This window comes from Protopterus annectens, chromosome 13.part0 (assembly GCF_019279795.1).
Source record: "Protopterus annectens isolate FY-2018-M chromosome 13.part0, PAN1.0, whole genome shotgun sequence".
NCBI classification, from domain to species: domain Eukaryota; kingdom Metazoa; phylum Chordata; order Ceratodontiformes; family Protopteridae; genus Protopterus; species Protopterus annectens.
In genome coordinates, this window is record NC_056747.1 from 172,308,507 (window position 1) to 172,330,742 (window position 22,236).

At 43.6% G+C, this 22,236-nt stretch overlaps 1 protein-coding gene across 1 annotated transcript in view; it reads right to left on the minus strand.

Moving 5' to 3' along the window:
• Positions 1-22,236, minus strand: part of INSR (insulin receptor) — a 1,335,646-nt gene that overhangs the window by 438,824 nt on the left and 874,586 nt on the right. The window contains exon 11 of the mRNA XM_044090750.1: positions 14,504-14,787. Coding sequence (XP_043946685.1) covers positions 14,504-14,787 — 284 coding nt within the window. The remainder of the gene's footprint in view (positions 1-14,503; positions 14,788-22,236) is intronic.

Consider the following 22,236-nt stretch of genomic DNA (forward strand, 5'->3'; position numbering starts at 1 on the left):
AGGTCTCCAACTTTTCTCTTTTCTTGGTACTAGGAAGAGTCTGGAGTAAAATCCCTTGCCCTGTTCTGTAGGTGGTACCCTTTCCACAGCTCCCATCTTTATTAATTGAGCTATTTGTTTTAGAGCTGCTGTCTTTTGATTTGGTGGTAGGTTTGGCATTCCTCTTCTTACTGGTAAAGTGTGGAAATGAAACCTGTAGCCTTGGTCTATAGTTTGCAAAATCCACTTGTCCCTTGTGATATAGTGCCAGGCTTTTTGAAAATAAGGCTAACTTTCCGCCTAAGGGTGCTGCTATTTGTTCCCTGGTAGGCGGTGTCAGAGCCAAGTCACTGTGATTGTCCTGTTGCAGTGGTAGTGGTTGTATCCGTGCCTCGTTGGTTATTGCCCTGCCACTGGTGTCCCCTGTAGGCACCTCCTCTGGATTGATTTCTGCCTCTTGAACGCCTATTCCTGCCTCTCTGAGTTTTAGAGGAGTCTGGAAAGGACCAATTTTTGGAAGGCCAGTTCCTGCTAAACCTTGGGGGCTGAACCTGTAAGAAATCTTTAACTGTTTGTACAGATTTTGCCTTCTCTTCCATTTTCTTCATTACCTGTTGGGCAGGAGAACCAAATAGACTGACCTTATCCATAGGAGCATCTAATAGCTTTGCCTTAACATGATCCGGCAAGACCTGTTCTTTCAACCATGCATGTCTTCTTATAACTGTGCCAGTCATGGCTGATCTAAATGAAGCCTCCAGTGCATCATAGCCACATTTTAAAGAATGGTTACTAACCTGCTGAATGTTATTCACCATTTCTAGAACATATTTCTTATCTAAGGAATCATCAGAGGACAGTTTCTTAGTTAACTGATCAAGCATAAACTCTTGGTATTGGATCATATGAAACTGACAGTTCAAAGCTCTAGCTGAGAGAGTAGCAGAGGTGTATACTTTTTTACCCCATCTCTCTAAGGACCTGGATTCCCTTTCAGAAGGGAGAGGGTTTTTCGCTGAGGTCGAAGCTACTGCCTTAGGCCCCTGGGAGATAGTCTCAGGATCTGCAAAAGGAGCCTTGTATAAGTGGTGATGAGTGTCTGGGACCCTGTAAAACCTATCGGGCTTAGCAGGGGCTGGAGGTAAAGTATCAGGAGCAGTGCAAGCATCATAGAATGCATCATCCACAACAGGAAGGACTGGAGGTATAGCTAGAGGCCTATGTTGTGCTAAGTGTAAAAAGGTCCTAAGCCTTTTTCTTGAATCTGAGAAATCTTGTCCCTGCCATTGGAATTGCTCTCTCATGGCATGTAAGGTTTCCCCAAAGGAAAATTCCTCTGGTGGAGAGGCAGAAGGAATCAATTCTTCAGCATCAGAATCTTCATAAGTAGAAAAAGGAGCCTCTGGGTGGTCTGTATTGTCTGTATCATCAGAAGAGTCATCTGAGGACACTGGCACGGGGGGCTCTGCTCTAGGTCTCTTTTCTGGAGGTTGAGAGGCCCTGTCTGGGTGAGATTGGGATCCCCTTATTAAAGAGATGAGATCCTCTGCCAGAGTAAGCATTTGGGAACTGGAACTGGGCCTGTGAGAGGGGGGCTTAACAGGCACAGACATAGCAGTTTTGGCTGCTTTTGGCCCTGGCAAAGGCCTTTATAGACATGGCTGCAGGAGGCCTAGCAGCACCACGTGCTGGGGTAGAGACATCCAAAGGGATGGTGTCCGATAATTGAGAAACCACAGTAGAAGGCAAAACTTCAGAGGCCGATTTAACTAGAGTAGAAGGGGCCTCGGTAGTAGTCATGGATTCGGCTGCAGATTGACCAGTTTGCTCAGTTTCGGCCGAAACCGAGACACTCGCGGTTTGCTTAACAGTGGTTTCGGCCGAAACCGCGGACCGCGAGTGTCGGTCCTTTTCTTTGCGTTTCTTAATTTGAGTAGTCGGGGGATCCGACGGCATAATGTACGCAAAATCTGAGCCGAAAAACTGTTCAGCAAACTCTGACCGACGCCTAAGCGTTCGTCGGTTGAAGGAAGCACAGGCTAAGCAAGCTGCTACGTCGTGGTCTGGGCCTAAACAAGGTAAGCAGTAAGAGTGGAAATCTTTATGAGGTATTTTTTTCCCACAAGTTAAACAGTTATTCACTTTTTCTATCGGCTGAGGCAAGAAAGAGTCCCCAACGGGGTACTTAGCTTTTTAGAAGTCTTCGAAGTAGTATTCGGTAGTAGTAATCTCTGGATCTGACCGACCGGCACTTGCGAACAGCTTCTGCTTCGGGCGCCACGCGGCAAGAAAGACTGGGGAAAATGGCGTAGGCTGATGCCTTTATACCCGAAGACCAGCAGAGATGACGTCGGGTGAAGTGCGACACCAGCCGAGGCCAGACCCAGACTTTGGAATCCGGCCGACCGAAGGGCTGCCTGACGACAGGACAACCCATTTGTAAGGACTGCAGATGCATCCTTGAAGGACATCTACTTGAGTACAAACTCCCAGGCTCAACACTTCCTGGAATTTATCAACTCAAATGCCCTGGATCAGCTGGTAAACTCCCCTAACCAGAGGCCACAACATATTGGACCTGGTCATCACCAACATGGGCGACAGGTGCTCCGTACCGGAGGTCAACCCGTCACTGGTTAGATCAGACCATAAACTAATCACCCTGGATTGTGCACACCCCACTACCACCCCCAACCAAGGAAACCACAGTGAAAAGCTTTTCTAAAGCAAACTTCACCTTACTTAAGGCAGAGGTGGTAAGTTTCACAGCCCCCATGCTAAAGGATAACACTGCCCAAGATGCAGAATCCTTTACAAATTGCACTCTATGAGCACCTACAAGGATGCATGGATCGTGCCATCCCTAGCAAAACCAAGACTCACTCCCCTAAGAGAAGGAAACCAGTCTGGTGGACCCCTGCTATAAACAGGTTATACAACAAAAGGAGGAAACTAGTTCAGAAAAAAAGCAAATCCCAAGAAGGAAAGACATCCCTGATCAGTATCAGTAAGAAACTAAGGTCCCTCATAAAATCATCCAAGGCTAACTTCGAAAGAAAAACAGCCAAGGATTCGAAAGATAACCACAAAGCCTTCTTTAGCTATGTCAAGAATCTAAGTGGCAAGTCGCAGATATGCAAAACAGCATAAAATATACTGAACCTACTGATATTGCCAACATACTGGCAGATAGATTCAGTGCAAACTTCACCTCCCTCTCCCCTTCAAAAAGGCCCACAACAATACCAGAAAAGTGTGGTGTCCCGAAAATCAGAGAAGCAGAGGTGAAAACGGCCCTTTCAAAGGCCAAAAACACAGCATCAATGGGGCCAGATGATGTCCCAGGCTGCGTCTTGCACGAACTACAGAATGAACTAACCCCCCCCACCTAAACACGCTGTTCAACCTCAACCTCTCCACAGGCTACATGGCCATAGAATGGCGCACAGCAATGGTTATTCCGCTCCACAAAGGAGGAGCCACAACTGACCCTGGTAACGATCGCCCCATAAGCCTGACTAGCCTGGTCTTCAAAGCTATGGAGCGCATCATCATGGAACTCATTAACTAAGACATTGGGAACCTCCATACACTTGACCCGACCCAGTTCGGCTTTGTTAAGGGCAGATCATGCCTACTAAACCTGGTTGACTTCTTCAAGACAGTTACCAAGGCCATAGACGAGGGAAAGGTGGTTCACACAGCCTACCTTGATCTCGCCAAGGCGTACGACACCATTCCTCACTCAGGTATTATAGAAAAACTCACCAGCCTGAACATAACCACCTACGTCACAAGATGGGTTGCCAACTGGCTTACAGACAGAACTCACACGGTAAGAATAGCGGGCTCCAGGTCTGACTCTAAACCAGTCACAAGTGGTGTCCCGCAAGGCTATGTTCTGGGACTCCTACTGTTCGGCATATATTTCTCAGAAGTACAGACAAACACAGGAGGACTATGGCTAACCAAGTTCGCCAATGACTGCAAACTGGGAGCCATAACTGACTCTCCGGCTGACACGGACATCCTCCAAAAAGGCCTTACTGAGACAGACACCTGGTGTCAAAGTCATGGCCTCAAGCTAAATGCCAAAAATGCATGGTCATCCCATTGGGGAAAAACAAAACACCCATGAATTACCACATAGGCGGCAGCCCCCTTAATACAGAAGAGGTAATAAGAGATCTGGGGACCTAGGCAGATAGCAATCTCTCCTTTGACAATCATATTGCCAAACTTTAACTCTTCTCTTGCTTGGGTGCGAGGTACCCCCACAACATTCTGGTTGGACGTGTGTTCTACCTCCACAGACATGCTCACAGCCAAAGTCAAGGTGGCCTCAGAACTGGACTTGGCCTGTGAATCCGTGCCTGAAATCGGATGAAACTCCAGGTTGATAAGCACCTTGTGAGAAATTTCTGACAGAGGGGCAGCAGAAGCCACAGGCTGAGATTTCTTGGCCTTGTGCTATACCAGCTCGGTGTTTAACCCCAAGATACCCTCTATACGCTTAACTAGTAGCTTAAGCCACTGGTTCTCTAAATATACAGCGAGAGAGAAAAGCCTGCTTCTAACAGTCTTTGGAATGCAGGACTGGCAAATGCTACAGGAGCTGTGGTCGTGATTAGGGTCTAAACAAAAGAGACACTGAGAAAGGCTGTCCTTATGTGTAATTTATTTTCCATACTGGCACTTACCCTTCTTGGATGACATAACCAAAACAGTAGTAAGAGAAAAAAATTCCCCAACGGGGCACTTACCTGGCGAAAAGCTAAAGCTGCAAATGTTGAAACAATCACACCGACGGTCGGAATGGCATTCAGACTGGCAGCATTAAAGTTCAGGGGATGGTACATGCTGTGAAGACAGGTGAAGGCTGCCAGCCTAGCCAGACAGAATTTTGTAGATAATTCTGTCATTTGTAAATATTAATACAAGCCACAGGCTTGTTCCCTTAAATGGGAAAAAATGGTATTAAATGTGGAACAGCAAAAATGTAAGTGCACTCTGCTGTAACACAGCTGATGTGTCAATTCTTTGATGTCAGAACTCAGAGAAGAGATGTCTAAAGGCATTCTGCCTATTGTTTTGAGGCCAGAGTTAATGGCTAGAATATGCATGTATAATTTCTTTTACTGCTCTGGTTCCTGACCAGCTGCAAGATCAAAAGGGCTATTAACCTCAGAGTATGTTAGCCTGGGAACCAGAAAGAAATGATGAAATCTGAAATGAAACAGTGGTACTGGGTTATCAATTTAAGGACAGAAAGAATGAGAGCATTAGAGCATTTGTCTTGCGAACATCCAACTCACCACTCTGCCTGTGTTGATATGTAAGTAGGATTTTAGAACTGTGTTTTCTCTAAGATACAGCTAGGAAATAGGAAGATTAGACTAGCTTGTTTTTCTGTGATGTCACAACTTTTCTACTTTATTATTTTAAGTATTTCTCTGTGATCTCTGAACTCCTGAATAACACTGTGTAGTAAGTAGTATTGTCTTGTGTTATTATTAAATATTTTTAAACCTTTCAACTGTGTCTGTTTTGTGTAGAGATAATTTAAGCTCTAAGAGTACATTGCATGTATATAGTGATACCGTACCAAGTCACTCCAAATAAGTCTCATACTTGCCATTTGGATAATAATATTGCACAGTATATAATTGGACACCCTTTCATAAGAGACTTTGAGTAGCTGATAAATATTAGCTGGGTTGTGGAAGTGATTTCTACCGTATAGTCTGGGTAAAAGGGGCACAGCTGGAGAACCTGTGCCAGCCTTCTCCAGGAGTGTCTGTGTGGTTGTATACAACTTTTACCTCAAAGTGTGTGTGTGTGACAGCTACTTGGGAAGGTACACGAAGCACTGGTTGGACAGAGGGTGCTGCAGGTTTTAGCTTGCCCACTAGCCTGAGATATAGACCTGATAGCTGTGCCAGTGGGGAGTCTTATTGGGGACCTGGAGAGAAAGGGAGAAATCAGACCCAGACTGACTGTGATCTCTGTGTGTTCTTAAGGTAAACTGTACTTTACTGTGTGTATTATCCTTTCCCCATATGGACACCCCTCACTGGTATTAGTGGTGAGGATTGAGGCTCCTTGATTGCTGGGCCAGTACATAGGCATCACACATGCCTACGTCGCTTTTATGGGTTACGTCTGACAGCAGCCTACATGTGACATCCCACGTACCCTACAGTAGCATAAGACTTTTGTAAACTGGCCAACTTTGGTTCGCCTTCATTCCCTTAGGTTAAGAATACTGCAGCAAGTGAAGAGAAGGACATCAGTAATTACTACAGATTTCCTGCCAGACATCCTGTTATCAGTTTTTATTGGGCTGTAGTACTTTGAGAAGGTGTGACCCAAGGATGCAGTGGCAGCTTCTAGAATGTCCTGCACACCTACCCCTCTGAAGGCGGCTGTGTTAATTGCAGTGCTTTTTGTTGAATGCAACTTTTTAATGCAGGGTCCTGCTAAAGGTACCGATGCAGGACCCAAGAATTTGTTATTCAGGCCGACTGAGGGCAACCTGCCAGCAGATTACCCAAATGTAATGACTGCAACAGTGAAACACGAAGAACATCAGGGCATAGCATTCTACAAACCAGGAGGCATGCAAGGAGAACACAAACAGGACACAGTATTCTGCATACCAGGTGGCAAGTGAGGAGAAAGTACAGTTTTGTACCTACCATAAATGTAGATGTTCGAGTGCTAATACAGCTGCAGTAATCACAGATGGGTTCTCTGCCGTCAGGCGGGTCCTCGGTCGGCCGAATTCCGAAGTCTAGGTCCGGCGTCGGTTGTCGTCGCTTTCTTTCCTGACGTCAGTGCGACAGGGGTATACAAGACACAGCCGACACCATATTCTTCAGTCTTTCTTGCCCCAGATGTCAGGTGCCCCCAGAAGGAAGGCAATACATAAATTATATATATATATATATATATATATATATATATATATATATAGTCAAGCAATGCAATATAATCAAAAAACAGTAGTTGCAAGCAAATACACCATAGAAGGATAACCCAAATTAAGTTGTATGAGGAGGTGTTAGCCACTAGGCCTTTACCAAGAGGGGAAGGAGGGAGGGAAACCTGTACTGCAGCTGTATTAGCACTCGAACATCTACATTTATGGTAGGTACAAAACTGTACTATGTTCATCGTGCATACAGCTGCAGTAATCCCAGATGGGTAGAATCCCAAAGCTAAGCACAGGGTGGTAGGCACTAGGTGGAACTGGGAGCAGCCAGAATGCCCTGCAACACAGCAGTGGCAAAGCCTGCTCTAGTCTTGGAATATAAAGGCAGGTGGTAGTGTTTTGTGAAGGTATGCACAGAACTCCAAGTGGCTGCCTCCAAAATATATTTGGTAGGGACTCCTCTGACGAAGGCTGTAGAGGTAGCTGTGGCCCTTGTGGAGTGGGATCTGATGCCTGTAGGAACAGGTTTGCCATGAAAGGAGTAACAAAACCGTATGCAATGACCTATCCATTTTGAAATTGTCTGTTTGGAAATTGGCTTCCCTTGAGCTCCTACCGCATAGGACACAAAAAGTTGTTCTGATTTCCTGAAGGGCTGTGTTCTGTCCAAATAGTAACGTAGCTGTCTATGGATGTCTAAGAAATGTAGCAGCCTTTCACCTTTGTTTTGAAGATTGGGGTAAAAGGTAGGTAAGTGTATGGCCTGATTTAAAGCTAGCCTGGATACTACCTTAGGCATAAATGAAGGGTTGGTTCGTAGGGAAACCCTGTCCTGATGGAAGATGAGAAAGGGCTGCACAGCCATGAGGGCTTGTAGTTCCGAAACCCTACGAGCTGAGGTAATGGCCAGAAGGAAGGCTGTTTTCCAGGACAAATATTGCAAATCTGTTGAGGCAGCTGGTTCAAAGGGAGGCAATGTTAATTTTTCTAGGATGTAGTTAAGATCCCAGGTTGGTATTGGTTGTTTCCTTGGAGGTCTTATATTCTTAGCTCCTCTGAGGAACTGTCTTAAAAGTGGGTGAGAGAATAAGGGTGGATCAGTGTTGTACTCTGCAGAAATGGCTGAGGCATGAATTTTGATGGAGGAAAATGAAAGTCCACTATTCAACAGCTCAGCTAGATACTGTAATATCTGAGGCAAATTCAGTTTTCTAGGATCCTGGCCTTTTTTCTCATTCCAAGCGCAAAAACGTTTCTATTTTGCGGAGTAAGCCTTTCTAGTAGATGGCCTTCTGGCCTCCAAAATGACATCCTGCACCTCTTTGGAGAGTAGGGTCTGTGGTGGTGGTAAGGAATTTTCCATGCAGCCAGATTGAGAGTTTTCAGCTGACTGTGAAGAGTTTTGTAGCTGTGCAGAGTCAGTAGAAGAGGCATTAGAGGTAGGGTCCAGGGAGAAGTATGTGTTAGGCTCCTCAGGAGTGGGTACCAGTGTTGTCTTGGCCAGTCTGGAGCAATCAGTATCATCTTCGGTCTGTCTGCTCTTGCTTTCAAGAGCACCTTGGGCAGAAGAGGCAAAGGTGGGAAAGCGTAAACTGTCCATGTTGCCCAACTGAAAGAAAGGGCGTCCACTCTCCAGGCCTTTGGATGAAAGGTCCTTGAACAGAACTTTGTCAATTGATGATTCCTGTGGGAGGCGAAGAGATCTATGTCTGGTCTTCCCCACGCTTGTATTATCTTTGTAAACACTTGAGGATGCAACTTCCATTCGTGTGGATCTGTCATATTTCTGCTTAGATTGTCTGCCAGCGTGTTTTCCAATCCTGGCAAGTACTGTGCTTGAAGTTCGATTTGCCATTCCAGAGCCAAGTTCCAAAGTGACATGGCTAGCCTGCACAGGGGGTATGAATGTGTTCCACCTTGTTTGTTTATGTACCACATTACTGTGGTGTTGTCTGTTCTTATCAATAATTGCCCTGGATGCAGGAGGTCCTTGAAAATTGTAATTGCATTTATCACTGCTAGCATTTCTTTTTGATTGATGTGAAGGTGCTTTTCCTTTTGGGACCATTTGCCCTAAATGCACCTGTCTGTCATGTGCGCCCCCCCCCCCCCCCCCCAGGTATTCTGAGGCGTCTGTTGTGATGACTTGATTTGCCTGAGGCTTGCAGAATGGAAGACCTGTGTTTGTTTGGCATGCTTGGGCCCACCATAGAAATTCCTTTTGCAAACATGGAATTATTGGTATTATTGTTTCCAAACTGTGGCTGTGTTGAGACCATAGGTTTTTTAGGTACCATTGAAGTTTCCTCATATGCAACTTTGCACATGGGATTAGAAGAATGCAAGATGCCATGAAGCCCAGAGCCTGTAGGATTTTCCTTGCAGTGAGCCTGGTACAATTTGCTAGTATTTTGAAGTAATGAGTTAGTTGCCCTTGTTTTTCTGGCGTAAGATAGGCCATCTGGGTGTTTGTGTCCAAGATTGCACCCAGGAAAGTTATTTTCTGAGATGGTGTTAGCCTGGATTTCTCCTTGTTGACTGTGTATCCCAGAGAATTCAATAACCGTGTTACATAAGCCAGATGTTCCAGAAGTATGTGCTGGTTGTCCGCTTGGATCAGGCAGTCGTCCAAATAAGGGTAAATTTGTATCCCTTGAAGTCTGCAGTAGGCAATTACTGATGCCAGGCATTTCGTGAATACTCTGGGTGCAGTAGATAAGCCAAAGGGCAATGCAGAGAATTGATAGTGGATTGAACCTGCAAGAAATCTGAGGTATCTTCTGCAGCTTTGTCTGACTGGGACATGCAGGTATGCCTCCTTGAGGTCCAATGTTACCAGCCAAAACTCCTTGCCCAGCATGGGAAGAAGCTGCTGTAATGTGAGCATCTTGAATTTTGGTACGAGTAGAAATGTGTTTAGGATGGATAAGTCCAAAATGGGTCTCCAGTCGGTTTCTTTCCTTGGTACCAGAAAAAGTCTGGAATAAAAACCTTGACCTTGTTTGTGAGTAGGTACCTCTTGAATAGCTTTCATGGCCATAAGCTTTGAAATTTGTATTTGAGCCTCTGCCCTTTGATTGTGTGGCAGGTTCGGCATGCCACATTTTTGGGAGAGTGTGAAAATGAAATCTGTAGCCTCTGTTTATAATGTCCAGGATCCATTTGTCTGTTGTGATAATATGCCAATTTCTTGTAAATAATGCCAGCTTTCCTCCCAAGGGTGCTGCCAGTTGAGACTTGCTTGGCATGAAAAGGGGGAAGTCATTGGGTTTGTTTCCTGTATTGCTGTGCACTGTCTTCGCCACCTCTTGTTGCTGGAGTTTGCCATTGTCTGCCTCTATATGATCCTTGAGGTTGTCCTCTGCCCCTTGTGCGCCTGTATCTACCTCTTTGTGGCTTGTCCGTGGCTGGAAAGGACCAGTTCTTTGAAGGCCAATTTCTGCTAAAACGTGGTGGCTGAACCTGTAGAAAAGCTTTGACAGTTTGCATAGATTTAGCTTTTTCTTCCATTTTCCGTAGTATCTCCTCAGCATTAGTACCAAATAGTACATCCTTTTGTAAAGGAGCATCTAGTAGCTTAGCTTTAACATGATCAGGCAAGGTTTGTTCTCTAAGCCAGGCATGTCTACGAATGACTGATCCTGTCACAGCAGCTCTGCTTGAGGCCTCTAGGGCATCATAGCCACATTGTAAGGTGTGTTTACCCACTTGTTCTGCACTATGCATCATATCCTGCAACTCCTTCAAATCTGGTTGTTCAGGTTGAGACATTTTATTTCTTAATTGTGATAACAGAAACTGCTGATATTTAAGCATATGGAACTGACAATTTAAGGCCCTCATGGCTAGGGTGGCCAAGGTATATACCTTTTTTCCCCACCTTTCTAAGGATCTAGACTCTCTTTCGGAAGGTAGTGGATTCTTAGCAGTAGAGGCCTTCATTCCCTTAGGGTCTTGAAAAATGGTTTCAGGGTCAGCATTATGGCTTTTGTAAAGAAATTGGTGAGAGTTAGGAACTCTGTAGTACCTATCAGGCTTGACTGGGGCAGGAGGCAGGGAATCCGGATTTAGGCAAGCCTCCGAGTAAACATCATCAAGTATGTCCAAGACAGGAGGTATCGCCAGAGGTCTGTGCTGAGGTAACAAAAGAAATTCCCTAAGTCTTTTCTTGGAATCAGAAAAGTCTTGGCCTTCCCAATGGAAGTGTTCCCTCAAGGTGTGCAAGGTTTCCCCAAAAGAGAAATCCTCTGGGGGAGATACAGAAGGAATGGACTGCTCAGCATCCGAATCTTGAAAAGGGGAGTATGAGTGTTCCTCTTCATCAGAATGTTCTGAAAAAATGGAATCCTGGTCAGAAGAGGGAGAAGCTTCCTCCACTCTGGGTCTCTTGTCTGGAGGGGGCTGGGAACCCCTGATAAGAGTAATTAAATCCTCAGCCATTTTTAGCATCTGCTTTTTAGGCATGGGGCCTGGAGATGGGCCCTGTGCAACAGGCCTCTTGGGATGCATGGCTGATTTGGACTTAGTAAAGGCCTTAATGGAGAAGGAAGATGAGGGTCTAAAGACACCATGGGTGGAAGTGGACCTATCCACATTAGGAGGCTCAACACTCACAGTGGCTTCGGTGGTTGTAGTCTGGGTATGGGCCGAGGTACCTGCGGTCTCGGTTACAGAGGACACCGCCAAAGAAGTGTCGTCGGTAGTCAGGGGCTGCGTAGGCGCCTCGCTGAGAACCGGACCACGTGTAGCTGGTTTTGGCGTGGTGTCGGTGGAGACCGCGGGCCTCGCGTGTCGGTCTTTGTCCTTGCGTTTTTTGGACAAAAAGGTAGTCGGAGTATCCGACGACATTTTATAATCAAAGGCTTTACCAAAGAAGTGCTGGGCAAACTCCGCCCGACACTTAATAGTGCGTTTATTGAAAGTAGCGCAAAAGCGACAGGCCGAGACGTCGTGGTCTGGGCCTAAATAAGGTATGCAGAGGGAATGGAAATCCTTATGCGGTATTTGCTTCCCACAAGAAATACAATTGTTAACTTTGTCTGACATCGGTCTGAGGCAAGAAAAGTTTCCCCAATGGGGTACTTAGCTTTAAAGAAGACTTTGGTTTCCAATTATTCGTAATTTCAGGAGCTGGCCGACCGGCACTTGCGAACTGCTTCTGCTTCGGGCACCGCGCTGCAAAAAAGACTGAAGAATATGGCGTCGGCTGTGTCTTATATACCCCTGTCGCACTGACGTCAGGAAAGAAAGCGAAGACAACCGACGCCGGACCTAGACTTTGGAATTCGGCCGACCGAGGACACGCCTGACGGCAGTGAACCCATCTGTGATTACTGCAGCTGTATGCACGATGAACATCACAAACAGGACACAGTATTCTATACACCAGGTGGGAAGTGAGGAGTACAAATGGCACAGCATTCTACACACCAGGTGGCATGTGAGGACAATACAAATGCTTAGTATTCTACAATCTGGCGTGACAATACCGGTTTCACAGGGAAGCAACTACCTTTTTGGCACAGCTCTAAATCCCACACAAGATGAGGTGAGAAACTCCACGTTTTGCAGATTGTAGGGGGTATATGGGCATCAAATGTAAGGTAATCCTGTACAAGGATATTAAGAGTTTTTATTATATGGTCAGAATTTTTAGTTCTTGCCCATCAACTGTGTATAAAGGTGGTGGTGTGGGTACCAAATGCTTGAATGCTGCATTTTTTGACACTACTACGCTACTATTCATGTGTAATATCAAATGCCATGTGAAAGTAAGTGGTACCAGTGGGTTAAGGGCAATGCTCACAGGTTTGCAATCATGTGCATATTTGATGAGCAAGAAGGTACAGTTTCAATACCTGAGAAAAAGATGCCACGAAGGAGTGGCTATAGCACAGAATATTCAGGAATTCCATTACTAACACACAATGGCAAAAATACAAGTCCTCTTGTATGAGCACAGGAATTTATTTTTACCTTATTCTCTATTTTTTAACCAAGATTGTCCAACTAGACTCATAGCTCCTTTTCAGTGATGTCCCAGGGACAAAAGCCCCAGGTTTCAGTTAAATATATTGCATGCAATTTGCAACACAAAGCAAATAGTCAACAAAATGAAAATACGATCCAACAGGGCAGCAAAACAACAAACAGTAAAATAATTAGAACATAATGGTATTACAATTATTAAGATCCAAGCTATATTGTCTAATCAATAAACTCACCATGAAAAAGTACAAGACAGACCGGGTTTATTAACCAGGCATGCCCACTGGACATACAGTCCTTTTTTCAGTGGCAACCCAGAAGCAATGGCTAGTTAAGTAACTTGCTCAAGGTCATGTAAGAACCAAATGACAGCACAGAGAATCAAACACTGCACGACAGTATTTACAGCAAGCAACCTTAACCTGTGTCAACTGCCATAAAAAGGAAGACTGCTTAGCTCCAGGGATTGGTAGTTAGGAGGGAAAGGATAACCAGGAATTAAGAATACTGAAGTAGGTAGGGGTAGAGAGAAATGAAAACTGGCAAAGTAAGATAGTCATTGACAATACAAGTGTAGCAGAATAGGGGTAAGGTACCAGTTTATTATGTTAAAAACATTACATTTTCAGGTATTGCAAAGAAATGTCATGGAGGTAGTTTATGCTGGAAAATGGAGTAAGTTAGTCACCCACAAACACAAATTATTTACTTATTTATTTACCATTTGTTTTCTGGGAAAGTCCAACTGCGGCTTGTAGCTTCAGTAACATTTAGATCCATGACTTTATGTATGATTCCATAATGGGATATAGTGAGAAATGTTTTAGCCAGATTAAAGTAAGTTGCATGTAAATATATACCTTCATAGAGAAAGGCAATCGTGCACACACAAATATATAAGGTTAAGTGGACCTGTCACAAAACTGTACTACATTAGGTCATGCAGGAGGTGGTTCCCTGTCTGCCTGATTCTCTCCAAGACCTTGCATAACATGCATGTGAGGCTGATCGGTCCGTAATTACTGTGATTTCTGTAAGGAGCTCCCTCATGGACTCAGACATCAACAACTTACTTCCAGATATGAGGGAGACACACAGCTTTTATGCTGTGCTAGGAATGTACATAAGAAAGACTATGCAAGACCATTTCTAAATGCACAATAAAGCTCTCTTACATTATTTAATACTTCTGAACTGCTGTTTCTGACCTTACTGAAGTCGTTGAAAACATTTTGAGAGTAATTATGAGGAAAAATCATGTTGCAGGGAGGGAATGTGGATGGGATTTTTCTATGAGGCTTGAAATTTGCTTCAAATCTGTATGCTACTTTGTTAGCATTACATGCTGGCTCAGTTATGAGTATTAACAGCTTGGGTAATGCTTGAAAAAAGTTCTTGGACCACAGTATTTATCCAGCTACCAAATGTGAAACAGGCAAGTCTGCTGCTATTACTTAATAAAGTTTCTAATTTACAAAAAAAGCATTGAAGAAAAATTCTCTCACTAAAACATTCCAGCATACAGAAATGTTTTGGTTTAGTAAATGTAACAGTAACAACTCTAAAGAAACACAACTGAACAAATCTGGTGCAGCTTCTCACCTTCAGGCATTGTTCTTGCACTAACATAGGTGGCCATGCTACACCTCACTACCTCATAGTCATGGTCATGGTTGCACGCATGGATTTCAATCCTGTAAGCTGTAAAATGGCGAAGGTTTGAGATAACAAGGGATTCTTTATGATTAACCTTCTCATGGTGCTGTTGGTAGTTCTTTTCTGTGCTCTCAGTGGAAGATCCATTTCCTGTCAAATGAGGAGCAGTACTGGATTCTACAAAGGTGCTATTGGCCACACTTCCAACCTGTCGACGTCTTCGAGAGGGTCTGCACCAAAAGATTATAATCAAATGATTAAAAAAGGCACAGCAAATCTGCTTTATCAAAGGAAATACATCTTCAGAAAGCTGCATTGCTGGCATGATCATAAATCAGCACTGAAAATGTAACTTGAAAAGAAAACAAGTGTGTGTTATCTCTATCTTTACTTATACATGGCAAAATACAGTCTCTTTGCCGAAAACACTGCCAAATACAACATAGAACCTGCAAGTTTCAGTAACATTTCCTTCAGTTTTTTTCTCTTATCCTGTCTACAGCAATCAACATCCAAAAAATCACTCAATTTTCCTTATCATGCTTTTCCTTCCTTCCTCTGCAAATATCTGAAATAGTATGGACTTTGAAAGCAATTATGTATGTTCAACTGGTGTTTTAGCAAACAGATGTCAAGTACCAAATGATCACACACGTATGCTACATGCTAGAAATTGTTTATTCTGCCTTTGCATTTAAGAAAGAACATTAGTTGGAGAATAAAGGGTAATAACCATATAATTCATAAATTTACCACAGTCACACTGTGGTATTCATCTACGCAAAGTTTGATATCATAAAACTCATGCTGCAAGTACTGACAAGACCAGCATTACAGGCATTACACCTACACTTGGTGCATAAAACTTGACCTGCTGTGCTGACCCTCACACCTCTCTATCCCATATTAGACAGATTCCCCCTGCCTCTCCAGTTCTTCTCCCAAGTGAAAGCTGTAGCACACGGTATATGGTCCCATGCTGCTTGTCTGAAGAGTGTGAGGAAAAAAACCTGTTTTACCCCCTGAATAAGTTTGCCTCTCCTTAAATGTCTTCAACACATCAAAGAATATCAAAATATCACTGCCTAAGGAGGCACCAAGAATTTGTGCCTTAATGTCTTCTGGCAAATTTTGAGGTTCTAAAGAGGCATACCTTTGCATAAGCAACCCACTGGCAGCTGCCATGGACACTGCATCTGTTGCATCAAACATTTCACTGAATGTTTTGTTACTTGAGAGAATGAAGATATTAGAGAGAGAAGACTCAGCTTTTCATGAAGAAAGATCTGCTAGAATTCTATTCATTTCAGCAAAGGATGCTGGTAAGTACTTCACCATACAAGTCTGACACTCAACTGACCTAAAAGTAACAGTAGTAGTACTACTATAAAACTTCTTCCAAAATCAGATGTCCTATCTTTATCTGAAGCTATGGTATCAGGAGAAGCCAAAAGTTTAGATTCAGCTTCCTTACCTAAGGAAACTGCTGGATTTGCCACAGGACTACAAAACAGAATCTTAAGGGGCTGTGTGCTTTGTAAAGTCTACCAGGCTTCTAAGGAGCAGGGGATTGACTAACGCAACATCATCTTCCAGTGCACCCACAACAGAGAGAGAATTAATGAAGGCTTAACAGTGTCCACCTTTAAGAGCTCATATCTTTTCTGCGTGACTGAGATTTCATTAAGCTCTCACTGGAAAAGACTGTTCATTTTACTAATTGTGTCAGCAAACGAGATTTAGGAGAATGAGAATCAGAGGGACATTTTTCTTATACTCAGACATCAGAGGGACATTTTTTCTTATACTCAGACATCAGAGGGACATTTTTCTTATACTCAGACATCAGAGGGACATTTTTCTTATACTCAGACATCAGAGGGACATTTTTCCTATACTCGGACATCAGAGGGACATTTTTCCTATACTCAGATATCAGAGGGACATTTTTCCTATACTCAGACATCAGAGGGACATTTTTCCTATACTCAGACATCAGAGGGACATTTTTCCTATACTCAGACATCAGAGGGACATTTTTCTTATACTCAGACATCAGAGGGACATTTTTCTTATACTCAGACATCAGAGGGACATTTTTCCTATACTCAGACATCAGAGGGACATTTTTCCTATACTCATCAGAGGGACATTTTTCCTATACTCAGACATCAGAGGGACATTCTTCCTATACTCAGACATCAGAGGGACATTCTTCCTATACTCAGACATCAGAGGGACATTCTTTCTATACTCAGACATCAGAGGGACATTTTTCCTATACGCAGACATCAGAGGGACATTTTTCTTATACTCAGACATCAGAGGGACATTTTTCCTATACTCGGACATCAGAGAATCAGAAGAAGAAACTTGGGAGGCAGTCTAAACCAGTTTCTTCCACATCAGAAAGTGTCAGAATTATAAGGGGAGAGAGACCTATTCCTTTTTTGAGAGGGTAAACAGATTACAATTATCAAAATGCCTTAAAAAGGCCCTTAGCAGAAGAGTATCAGTCTTCATTAGGCTCCCTGAAAGGAGTAGTAGTTGAAGAGCATGTTTAGTTTTTTAGACTTCTTTCTAAGGGCAACCCAAGAAAGAGCTGCATCAGACATCCAAGGAATGTCCCAGGCTACAGCTACCTCTTTTCTAATTCAACCTGAAGGGCTGACAGCCCCTGGAGGAACAGTTCTCCCTTCCTGAAGGTAGCATACATCTGGCCTTTGACAATGTGCCGTCTTCCCAACCTTTAGCTGCATCCCTCAAAGCATCACTACTGGGCTGAGGAGTAGAAGACTGATGCCCAAGGATTCTTAAAGGGCCAAAGTGGGGACCTCCCCTGAGGGCCAAGAGAGAGGGAGGGAGAGGGCAGCAGCAGCTTTAGTCAACTCTCTATTGCACTCTTGCATTATTTAGGAACTGAACTGGGGACATCCAAGGAACCAGCGGCAGAACCCATAGTAGTTTCAGCCAAAGCCTCAAATTTCTGGTTCACTAAAAACACAGGGAGAATGAAACCTGCTTGTAATCACTTTAAGAGTAAAGGAGTGACAGGTACTGTTAAAAATTAACTTCATGATCCTCCCACAAACAAAACAGACAAGCTGTGTGCACACTCTTATAAAGAGAATCAGTCTGCCACACAGACGCTTCCCTTTTCTTCTAGGCATAAGAAACTAAAAAAAACTTCTGTCAAAACCAAAAATGGAAGAAAAATCCAAAATGGAGTACTTATCTGCCCAAAAGTTCAGTCTCAAAGCAGCCTAGCAAACTACTTAAAGACACAGAAGAAATATTGTCTAACAAACTTCCAGTGGCAAGAAGGTTCTGAGTTTTTGCTCATGTATATCTGTTTTTTACACAGTTGCACTCTCATGCTCCAGTAGACATATGGTGCACGTGGAAGGAGCTCAAAAGTTTCTGTATTCAGGCTAGGTGTCCAATCATTATCCTTGCCAGGATACGTCAAAGGTTGCCAAATGTGACAAACAGTGACCTAATGATAAACATCCTACTGTTACTACCTTAAAAGTGCATATTGGAATACGAAAGGGGGAGATGAGACAGTGCCTTTCAGACAGGTACCAGAGGCTTTTGTATACCTCTTTATTCTAGTCAGAAATTTTACATTACATTCTACTTCCACTGGCATTAAACTTCTGCTCATTATGCCTAGTATTAAAACTACCACAGTTTACTTTTCTACTGTACTGTCATAGTAGAAATAAGATCTGTTAGAACATTTTTTTAACTTGCTATACCCTACATGCCAAATGTTTATGCAACTGATGCATGGGGTTAAATATAGCACAAGGCTGAAATGAAACCCCTACTGTTAATACGACTCTTGGGTAGCTGATCATCTTTTACTCTATTGCCTAAAAAGTTTGTGAAATCTGGAGGAGGATTGAAATGTGGCCTTTTGCAGAAAAATACTAAACCATCAATATATTTAGAACTGTCGAATGCTACAGTCTGCCATTTTGCAAGATACCTAATTTACACTGGGATTACGCTTTTGACCCTCTGCTCAGTAAGCTGATTATAGTAATGGCATAAAATACATCTCTCCTGAGCTGTCTTTAGATCAGACTTAAAACCCCTATAATATTTCACCAGAAAATATACTTTCAGTTGTAATATGTTAGAGTGCCATGTTTTTAGCAGCTAAAGCTGTGGAGTCAAGTTCAAAGATGTGCTTTACTGGAAGATCCGAGGTCAGAACTGCATTCTTAGTTGTGTTTCCCTGCCACATGCACCGCGATTACCTAAAAGTTACCTATCAAAATTTTAAAAGGGGGACAGAAATATTGCCTTTCAAAACTGATCCAGTCTTTAGTTAATAAGCTGTTACTGCCATAGTCTGACATTTTGCAGTTTTCTTCTTTCACTAAGAGTGATGTGCTGAACTTTAGCTCACTATGTTGAGTGCGACAAGAGCCTAAATACTTCAATGAATTTTCATTACATAAGAAATAAAAATTCTCTATTTTATATATTGTTTTTCATCTACAACATGCTACAGTTAATATGCCAAATGTTTGAGCACCTAATCTATGTAATTCGACTCAAATTCAGCATGGTGCTGAACGGAAACACCTAATGACTGAATCAGAGTCTTTAGAATTTTTGTAGCTGATTATTCACTTACTAATTTGAAAGTTTCATAATTTAGTCTCAAAGGGGGAAAATATGGCCTTTTACACATAGGCATTAGAATGCAAGTTTATAGATGTGCACTGCTTCAGTCTAACATTTTGCATTATACGCAATTTACACTGACTGCTGTTCTTCATTTCTGCTGAGTGCGCAGAACAGAGTGCAACAACTGAAAAAATGTGCAGCTTTCAATTCTTTTCAGAGCAAAGTAAATAAAAACTGTCAAAAAATATTACACTGGTGTGATGTCAGACCTCAGAAACAGTATGTGCAAAACTGATCTCATTATTCCCTGTAAGTGTAGAGGCATAAGAAATGAAATTAAAATGGATTTTTTCTTATTAAATTTCAAGTTGAAGCTGCTCTTTTATTCTTTGAGGGTAGGGGCCCAGTCTAATGGTATTTTATAGCCAATTACTTCAGTAATACTTCCGGAAAGAATAGTTGTGTAAAATCTTACCATAACCATAGATGTCCTTCTCCTCCATCTTGCAGTATTCATAACGTTTGGGTTAGCGCCCACCTTGCAACCCAAACGTCCATCCAGTATGCAAAAGCTTTAGTCACTGCAAGGTACGTGGGATGTCTGATGTTGGCCCTAGGGTGCATGGGCCATAAAAGTGACGTCTGCACATACCTTCCTCAGAAATGAATGCCCCAGTCCCAGGATAGCTGCATAAGTTCTGAGTCATCCAGAAAAGCTTATTCAGGGAATAGGAAGGTGGGACAGAATACCAGCATGAAAGAGAAGGACATCTATGGTAATAGGCAAAATTTTAAACAACTATTCTATGCCCTCCTATTCTCATGTTGCAGTGTTCATAATCTTTGGGTGAGTGCCACAGCTCAAAGGGTAGAAAAAGAGGGTGGTTTGGCACTATTCTCCAAAAGTCCATGGAGGAGTGCCCCAGAAAAAATCTGCTCTAGCTCTGGAGATGTGGTCCAGTTTCTAGTGTTTGGTGAAGGCATGGGCAGATGTCCAGATAGCTGATTCTAGAACAGCAGCAGTGTTCAGCCCTTTGAAGGTGGCTCCAGATGAGGCCGTGGCTCTAGCAGAATGGGCTTTAATCTTATTGTTCAGGTGTCTGCCGTGGTAGGTGTAACAGGAGGAGATGGCTTTGGAAATCCAGGCAGAAATAGTTTGCTTTGTCTCCACTTTCCCCAGAGCCCTGGGGTGAAAGGAGACAAATAGTTGCTCTGATCTACTAATGGATTTGGTCTTGTCTAGGTAGAATCTAAGTTGTCTGTGAACATCTAGGGAATGCAGGACTCTCTCAGAGTTGTGGATAAAAGATGGGGAGGTGAAAACATTGTTTAAGGGACAACTCACTGACAACTATGGGCATGAAAGATGGGTTAGTCCATAAGGTTACCCTATCCTTGTGGAAGATTAAAAAGGGTGGGGTGACCACAAAGGGCCTGCAGCTCTGACACTCTCCTGGCCAATAACAGGACTATCAAAAGCACAGTTCTCTAAGTGCAGTATTTTAGAGAAGCTGCAGCCGCTGGCTTAAATGAAGCAACAGTGACTTTCTCTAACCCACAATTCAGGTCCCAGGGTGGAGAAACTGGCTTCCTGGGGGGCCCCGAGATGTAGTATTCCCTTCTGGAATAAGTTCACTTGCAGTCTGGAAGCAAGTGGAGGGTCAAAAGGCAGACAAGCTGAAATAGCAGCAAGGTGGGCCTTAACAGAAGAATATGCCAATCCTGCCTGCAACAATTCACAATGATAGGACAGCACTAAGGGAGCTTCTCTTTGAAAGGGTCTAGCTGTCTTTTGACACCAAATGGAAAACCTTTTCCATTTGGACAGATGGAATTTCCTAGTAATGGGTTTCATGGCCTCCTGCAGGACATTAAGCACGTTCTAGGTGTAAGGGTGTCTTAAAGGGATCAAAACCCTATCACCCACAGGATTAGCTTCAAAGATTCTGAGTGGGAGCGGATTAGGGATCCCTTGTCCTGTGTGAGTAGTTCCACTGTGTGAGGTAACTTGTGATGATTGCCCCTGGCTAAATGCAAAAGGTGGGGGGCACCAATGCTGTCTTGGCCAAAAGGGAGTCATCAACAGATTTTCAGTTCGTCCTGCTGAATTTTCAGTAGGACTTTTTGTAAGAGTGGGAAGGGGGGAATGTGTAGAGAAACATCCCATTCCATAAGATAGAGAAGCCATTAGTCTCCCTCGCTAGAGGGATGGGTGTGTCCTGGTATGAAACTGAGGAAGTTTTCTGTTCAGACGGGAGGCAAACAGTTCTAGTTGTGGTGTACCTCACCTGTGGACTATGTTCAGAAAATAAACCTTGTGCAGGGTGACTCCATGCTGGGCTACCAATTCCTAGGCCTGGAGTGCAAGTCTGCAAAGTAAGAAAGATCGTGTTCTCCCCGTTTGCTCGCATACCACATAACAGTAGTGGAGTCTGTGAACAACTTCAGAGGCCCTTGCTTCAGATGGTTTTTGGAAAGCCCTCAGTGCAAAGATGAGGGCCCTCATCTCTTTGATGTTGATGTGCTCCCTCTTGAAGGAGCTTGTCTATGTGCCTTGCACCTTCAAGCTGCCCACAGCAGCCCCCCAAGCCAGGTCTGCAGTATCTGTGTACATTTCCTGGACTGGAGTGAAGGGTTGTAAGGGCAGTCCAGGGTTGAGGGAGACTTGATCCATCCACCAAAGGATCTTCTTCCTTAGGCATGGTAGGAAGGGAATGGAATGGTCCAAGGGGTGGGAGTGCTGGATCCATATGGACCTCAGGTACCACTAAAGTTTTCTCACGTGGAGTCTTGAGAGTGGTAACATGGGAACAGTGGAGGCCATATGACCCAGGAGCCGGATGTATTCTCTTGCTGTCAAGGCAGGGGCATTGAGGACAGACAGTAGGTACTCCTTCAGGCTTCCCACCTTTTAGCATGGGAGGAATGCTCTCATAACATCCGTCCTAATTCTGCAACCCAAGAAAGCTTAGTCCTGGGAGGGGTTTAGATTGGTTTTGGAGATTGATAGTGAAACCCAGGGACTGCAGGACACC